At 37.9% G+C, this 7,691-nt stretch overlaps 1 protein-coding gene across 2 annotated transcripts in view; it reads left to right on the forward strand.

The window, feature by feature from the left end:
* KCNH7 (potassium voltage-gated channel subfamily H member 7) overlaps nt 1-5,830 on the forward strand; it is a 486,041-nt gene extending 480,211 nt beyond the window's left edge. For both annotated transcript variants that reach the window (XM_004743962.3, XM_045066785.1), the window contains 2 exons: nt 1,867-2,059; nt 3,852-5,830. In XM_004743962.3, the coding sequence (XP_004744019.1) occupies nt 1,867-2,059; nt 3,852-4,118 (460 nt within the window). In that variant the 3' untranslated portion in view covers nt 4,119-5,830. The remainder of the gene's footprint in view (nt 1-1,866; nt 2,060-3,851) is intronic.
* Nucleotides 5,831-7,691: the final 1,861 nt, after the last annotated feature.

A 7,691-nucleotide genomic window follows, 5' to 3' on the forward strand; every position in this document is an offset into this window, starting at 1 on the left:
AGATTTTAGGACTCCTTTGTTGCCTGGTCAGCAGTACCAATCATTGCTGCCAGGATAAGTGAAAGATTACTGAAAACATGTTTTCAATATGTCCTAGGACTGTTAAGTGTAAACTCCTAAGGACACACACATCTAAGACTGTATAATTTGCAATTGTCCATTAGTAATAATAATAATAATTGTTATTTGATTGCATTAGTTATTATTCTATGAAATTTTCCTTTCAAAAGTACAATTAAATCTCTCTTGACATCTCTTTTGACATCGTCCCAGCATCTGTATGTCCCTTGACATATTTCTCACTTTGACTTACTTCTGTTTATCTCCAATTTTTTCACAAATATTTTCTGTCCTAACTCCACTTAGCCTTTCTTGGATTTAAAATCCAACACATTACATGTTTACAGCACTGAGATCTCCAACATCATCTTTCTTCCACTTTACTCCAGAAGGCAAAGGTATAGAGAATAAGTTTGAAGAGGACAACTCAATTCAAACTTGGACTTTGTAGAGTGAGAATCCTGGGACATTTCCTAGAGTTGGGTCTGTCCTATTTAATGTCCACATTCTGTTCAAATATAGACCTGTGAATCACAACCCCATTTTGTTCATTCAAATATTCATATTAAGTACACAATGCAAAAAAAAAAAAAAAACAGATAATAAATGGTCTATCTTGAGTCATTTTCACTCCTGCTGCTTTTCTGCTTTAATGACCAATTAAACTATATGTTGGGTTAAAGGTCTACATAAGAAGGGTTCTTATATATTTATATGTTATACCTACAGATATACATTTTTAGGGAAATCATTAACACTTGGTTCTAAAACAGAGTTTCTCAAACTTTAATGTTCTTTGGAATCACCTAGGGATCTTGTTAAAATGCAGATTCTAAGGTCTGTGATTTTAACATTTTTGGTACGATTTACCTTCTCCTTACAGCTTTCATTTGGAAACAAAATAGTGCAAATAAGTGAAGAGTTAAGGTTTTCTAAAGAGGCATATGGTCCTAATTTTCTGTTCTTATGCCCACAAAATTCCCTTTTTTAAAACGCTGTTAACACATGCAAAAAAAAAAAAAAAAAAGAGGGGGAAGTTAGTTCTATTGTATTTTGCTATTTTCCTTAGAATTTTACTTTAAAATGAGAATGAAATTAACAGACCAGTTGGCTCTTTATGAGATCTGGCAGGAAGAAATCATCAGACTGGCATTTTGCAAGCCAGATGGGTCAGAGAAGCAAGTGAACTTGTACATTTCGTCCGTTTCTTAAATACAAAAGTCCCGGAATTATAAATGAGAAAGGAATGGAAAAGGCATTTAGCATCTAACAGCACTTAATGATAAAGAATCTAACAGCACTAAAGGAATAACATGCAATCCTATGAATAGGAGAGATGCAAGGTAAAATAAAGGTAATGTAAATTTGAAACACCTAAGAAATTCCTTGACTTCTACAGCCCTGAAAGAAATGTGCTGCCAAATCCATTTTTAAAGAATAAATAAAATGCTCACAAGAAACAGCAAAGCCTGATTAAAAAACAGATTACTGATTTAAAATAGTCTCAGTGTGTTTTACATTTAAAATCAGTAAAGATTAGTAAAAATGTCATCTATTTCAACTGAGCTGCTTTTCTGTGAAGATCTTATTGTAGATGCAGGAAAGCAACGGTGTTTATCAGAACCATTAGTGGGACACAGAAAGTGAGCATCAGTCAGCCAGGAGAGAATCTCCGTGCTCCCTCTCCTGTCATCCTTGTTTACAGCAGGGCCATAGTTCTACTTGGTGGTGCTGAAATGTTCTCAAATGCTTTGCGATCCTGGACTGTTTTAGGATTGTCTTCCCCCATTTGTGTCTGTCCCGCAGACTTGAATCCCAAATGACTGCCGACATCCAGACCATCTTACAGTTGCTGCAAAAACAAACCACCGTGGTCCCCCCAGCCTACAGCATGGTAACCGCTGGAGCCGAGTATCAGAGGCCCCTCATCCGCCTGATGAGAACCAGCCATCCTGTAGCATCCATCAAGACGGACAGAAGTTTCAGTCCTTCCTCACAAGTGAGTGTAGACAGTGTGAAACTGGGAATCTCTCTCTCTGGGGACTGCCTGAATCAGAATCATCCGGGGTGCTATGGGAAATGAGGTTTCTCATCCCCGTCTGTTTCTAAAATTGTTGGAAATAGCCCCTGTGATCTGCATTTAAACCAGCTCCCCACTAATCATCATGTTCATTTCAAGTTTGAGAACAGTGGAGTTAGAGGTACTTTTTTTTTAAAAAACATTAGCAATTTTTTTCTAAGAAAAAAATTCTTTTCAAGAATCAATCTGCTTAAGTTTATATGTGGTAGAGCTTTCAAAGCCAATAGCCCCGAGTCCAAAAAGCACTTCAGAAAAAGGTCTGTCATTTGCTCTGGTGACAAGAGGCACTCTTGTGCAGGGAGTCTGGGAGGAGGGGGAGGAGAAACAGCAGCTGTCCAAAGACCTCAGGTTCCACGGCCAACAGACTGGTGATCTCATTTGTGCCCCACACATGCCCAGAGATCTCTAAACTTTTCTCATCTCCATCATGGTAAGAGGAATATTAAGATGTCCTTTATCTTGCCTCTGAAGACCTCTAAGGCCTTTTGAATTATGTTAATATGAAAAGTCTAACTCCCTTGGAATTCCACTTAGGAAATTATTCTTTATTACTGAAGCCCAATAGCCAAACTGCACCTAAGAAAGGTGGACCCAAGAGCAAGGATTTCCTAAACAATCTTGTAAAACTTTTATAGAAGTTTTGGAATTTAGTGTAATATGTTCTGGGAAATGAAACTACATTAATAACAGGGAAATACGCAGAAGGAAAACACTGCAATCTTTCTGAAATATCAAGTAGAAATTTAATTTCTCTAAGTAGTTTTGAATGTCCTAGATCTTGTAAAACCATGTACTTTATTTTCAGTGGATTTAGGTAATAGTTTCTGACCAAATGATGAAGCTTTAGAATATGGGTGAGGTTCAGTTGGGTGGAGTCCAGAGCCCATGACCAAGAAAGAATTCTTGAGACATCGTTGGTGCAAAATAGTGGTTTATTAGAGCACGGGGACAGGACCCATGGGCAGAGAGAGCTGCTGCCCCAGCAGGATGTGAGGGGTGGCAGGTTATGCAGGATGGGTGTTGGGGAGGTAAGGAAAAAGGGAGGTTTCAATAGAACTTTCATATGCTTAAGAGGACCTATAAGATACTGGAGGCGCTGAGGCCTTGTCATTGTCAGGGTTTTTCCCTCTAGCAAGGTATTAACATTAAGATAATTGGGAGATTCCTAAAGAATGTCGCACCCCCAGGAGTGAGGGTGGGAGAAGGTTTCGGGGTGTCAGCTTTTGCATGGTCCTCAGCCAGCCTTCTGTTCCCTCACCACGAGGATGAGTGATATTTCATTGTTTTTCCTGCCCTCCTTACACTGTTTACTCACCAAATGACTCATGTTTCTGATTCCAGTTGTCTCGAATTTTGAATTAAAATTGATTTATTGAATTAGAACTCATCTGGAAAACTCAACGTTAAATAATGTGTGTGTGTGTGTGTGTGTGTGTGTGCGCGCACTTTGTTTTAAACACTTTGTTTTAAAACAAAGAAGAATCTGATCTGGCTTCAGAGTAAAAGTTCTTAGGATGGTTGTTTAGGACAAACTGATGCCCAACCTCCAATGCCTTGACCCATCTTTGGTAGGGAAAGCTTGGTTACGATCACTAGCCAAATATAGATTAATGAGGAAGTTAAATGTATTTAGATTTTGTGAACATAATTTTAGAAATCTGTCCAAATGAATTATTTAAAAAAAAACATGTTTTTCTTCTCTTTCTCTCAGTGTCCTGAATTTCTAGACCTTGAAAAATCTAAACTTAAATCCAAAGAATCCCTCTCAAGTGGGGTGCACCTGAACACAGCTTCAGAAGACAACTTGACTTCACTTTTAAAACAAGACAGTGATCTCTCTTTAGAGCTTCACCCGCGGCAAAGAAAAACCTATCTTCATCCAGTTAGGCATCCTTCTTTGACAGATTCATCCCTAAGCACTGTAGGAATCTTGGGTCTTCATAGGCATGTTTCTGATCCTGGTCTTCCAGGGAAATAATCATTTTGTACTATTTACTCCACATACAATGTAAGTGCTTTTAATGGCTGTTTTCCTTTTTTTGTATTTAAATCCTCTCTACTTGACTCAGGGGCTCACAAGTTACCATTATATGCAAAAGTACTGTATATTTTCCTAAATTGAAGCTTGTACGGTAAAACTGAGCAATTAGGATGTAAATATACATATGAACTCTTTTGTTCCAAATGTTGAAACTGCCAGCATCTCAAGGCATCTTCTTCGTATTATTTTTTTAAAATCATGTGCATGTTAGGGAACTCCAGTTTCTCTTGCATGGAGACTCCTACTTACTACTTTTACTACCCCCAGTATTTTGTTATGAAAATGCCTTCCAAGCAAGTAAGAAACCAAGGAACATTGTTCATAGATGCAAATCAGGTGATCCTCAACTCATGGACGTTCCAGGGGAAGGAAGGGAACTTAGTCACTTTGAGAACAGATACCTTTCTGTACGGAGATGTTTGTAGTTAATTACATTCATTTCACCGCACTTAAAAAAATTCCAAAAAATTCTAAATCTCTGATCACGGAGGGAATCATCTCCAAATACATGAATATGGGCCGGCTTCAGTGAGGACAAAAAGGCCTTTCTATTTATGATTCTGTCTCTGACTTCATTTACAAATTACCTAAAATATTTCTCACTGGCACATTTCCTTGAACATTTAGAAACAAGTTTTTTCCTCATTTTTCGTTTTCTTTTCTTTTTTTTTCTGAGGGTGGGGGAGGGAGTCTCGTCAAGAACAGCTAAAGCATGACTGACACAAGCTGATATCCACAGCTTTCCTCTGATTCATATTTTAGGGCTGTGCTGAACTGGATCAAAAGAGTGGACACACAGAGTTCTTTTTTTAAAAAAATGTGAAACTTAGCAGGTGTGCATGGCAAAACTAGCTTCCATTAAGTATATGTTGTTCCATGGTTTTCTGATCCCAGCTGTGGAAAAACAATGTGTTTTTACCTGCCTGGAAAGGCAATGAACACACCAGCAGTAAAATTTCAGGAAGACATTTGCTAATCAAAGATTAAATGAATATGTGCTATTTATGGACTGGGTGGAATATATTTGGACCCCAGAATATCTGAACATGCAATGAAATATATTTTAATATCTTCAACTGTTAGATTTTTTTTTTTGGAGGGAGGAGGATATACATGCCTCTCATAAAATCAGGATACAGAAGAAAAACTGCAAGAATCTGATTAGTCAATTTTTAGCCAAGTTTTATTTTTCAGTTCATTTGAGTACAATTTTAAACCTACTATGGACTGACCCATTATACCCTTTCCCTCTGGACAAAATTTTGAAATTTTTTGCAAGTTTCTTCATTTTTTAATAATTTTGACACTCACATGTATTTTTAAAGAAATAATATATCTGTGCACATTATTAAATGGATTAATTTCTATCTCTCGAGGATAGAAACGTAATCTATTGACTTACCTTTACCTTTGACACTATTAGTTTCAAAGACAAGCAATTCATTTAAATTTACAAAGCTATTGCACTATTCCAAATATGATTAAAGTGACTTTAAGTTGCTCCCTATATATTTTTAAATGGTCACATGTGTGGGAGGCGATCTGTAGGCATGAGCAAATTCATATCCCTGCTAAATGTTTGAAAAAAGCAAAACAAGTATGTATGGCAAAATGACCATGCCATTCAATAAAATACAGAACAAGTTCAACTAGCTTCTCAAACCCTGTGGTGTTAATGCAGATACAAATTTAGGGACTAACTAATGCTGTCCTTCCCTCATTCAACAAACATTTATGGGTGCCTAGCAGGGGGAAAGAAATGGCTAACTTTGATTCAGAGGACTATTTAGGGATTTTGTGTCCATATTTAGGCACATTTTTGCAGCTGCAACAAATTTCATAAGGATTGCCAGCCTAAGCTCCAGGGAAATTCAGAATGAGTTCACCAGAGACTTCATTTGTAGGGAGTGAAGATGTGGCAGGTGAGGAATTTAGATCTGATTGTTGGATTAATGAATGTTTCAACTGCGACACTGGTATGACATGCGTAACATTCATCCTTCCACATAAAGTCTCTATACTTTATAAAAACTGAGCAGGAAGGAATGGGAAAATAGGGAAGAGTGTACAAGCATCCCGCTTTTTAAATTCGAGCATAACACAAACCATCTTCCTCTTAAATCCCTAACAGGAAAGAATCGCTTGATATTACAATCTAAGTCTCAGAGAATTGGACAGGATTAAGAAGGTCCCCGCTTCCAGAATATCACTCTAACAAGAGCCTGAACAATGTAAAGATGTGGTTAGTTAGGCAGAGATGTCAGGGGCTCCATTGTTAAAATGACTTACGGATAACCAAAGCAATTCTCTGAATTTACAAAATCCATCTCCTTGTCCCAGCCAGAGGTCTAATGCCTAAATCACGGTCACTTTCCCCACAGGCTGTAGCAAATGGCCTGAGCCCTCCAATGTGGGGACTGTCCTGAGAGGCAGGGTTAACTGCCATAGCCAGTCATAGTAGTATGGTACTGCCTCTCCTTCTAGGGAATTAGAAGCACTAATGTAACTCCTTTTGCTTTCCACCAAAAAATTAAGGTTCCTAGTTCCTTCCAGGCCTAAATAAAATGCCATCTGAAATCTGAAGTTTATCTGAGTGAGATGTTTCCCTGCTGTTATTAACTGCTGGGCAGAGAGCTGCAAGTATCATTTTACCCTAGAGGGGAGTCTCATATTCTAACGAGGGAAGGAGGAATGAAAAAGGAGGAATGAAAAGTACTGAAGCAATGTCCTTGCAGGATTTTTATAAATTTTTTTTTAAAGATTTTTATTTATTTGTCAGAGCAAGCGAGCGAGCGAGAGAGCACAAACAAGGAGAACAGCAGGCAGAGGGAGAAGCAGGCTCCCCACTGAGCAAGGAGCCAGATCCGGGACTCAATCCCAGGACTCTGAGATCATGACCTGAGCTGAAGGCACACACTTAACTGACTGAGCCATCCAGGTGTCCCAGCCTTGCAGATTTTTACATTAATAATCACTCATTTAACAAACATGAGAAGGTAGGGGCAAATTTGGGATAGCCTAGTTTCTTAGATCCACGATAACGGATTGGTCATCAAAGATCAAAGATGAATTCTCCCACTCTTCAGGTCAGAAGATAGAAAAACCAGGTCAGGGCATAGCAGCACATGGTATGAGGTTGAGTATGTATGTATGAGACTTGCTTACAGGTCTTTCTGGAGGTTTGTCTTTAGCAATGGTTCCAAAATGCCTAAAAGAACAATGTCCTTAACCAAATGTTACTTAAAATCCCAGCATATATTATGAAAGAATAAAATTTATCACCTCACCAGGATGCCTAAAATAATCATTCTTACAGTATCTTTTCTTCGAAGGCTTTTCATGGCCTAAAAAGAATGTGGTAGATCTAGTTATTAAAAATGAATCACAACACTGACTAATTTCTAATAGTCTTTAAATTGCTTAGCCATGGTTAAAACCAAAAGCAGATCAATGTATTTGAGTAGATTTCTTCCTGCAAGTCAAAATTTTTATAAGTTACAAAAAACTTTA

This window comes from Mustela putorius, unplaced genomic scaffold (genome assembly GCF_011764305.1).
Source record: "Mustela putorius furo isolate JIRA1106 unplaced genomic scaffold, ASM1176430v1.1 tig00003869_pilon_pilon_pilon, whole genome shotgun sequence".
In the NCBI taxonomy this organism is placed as follows: domain Eukaryota; kingdom Metazoa; phylum Chordata; class Mammalia; order Carnivora; family Mustelidae; genus Mustela; species Mustela putorius.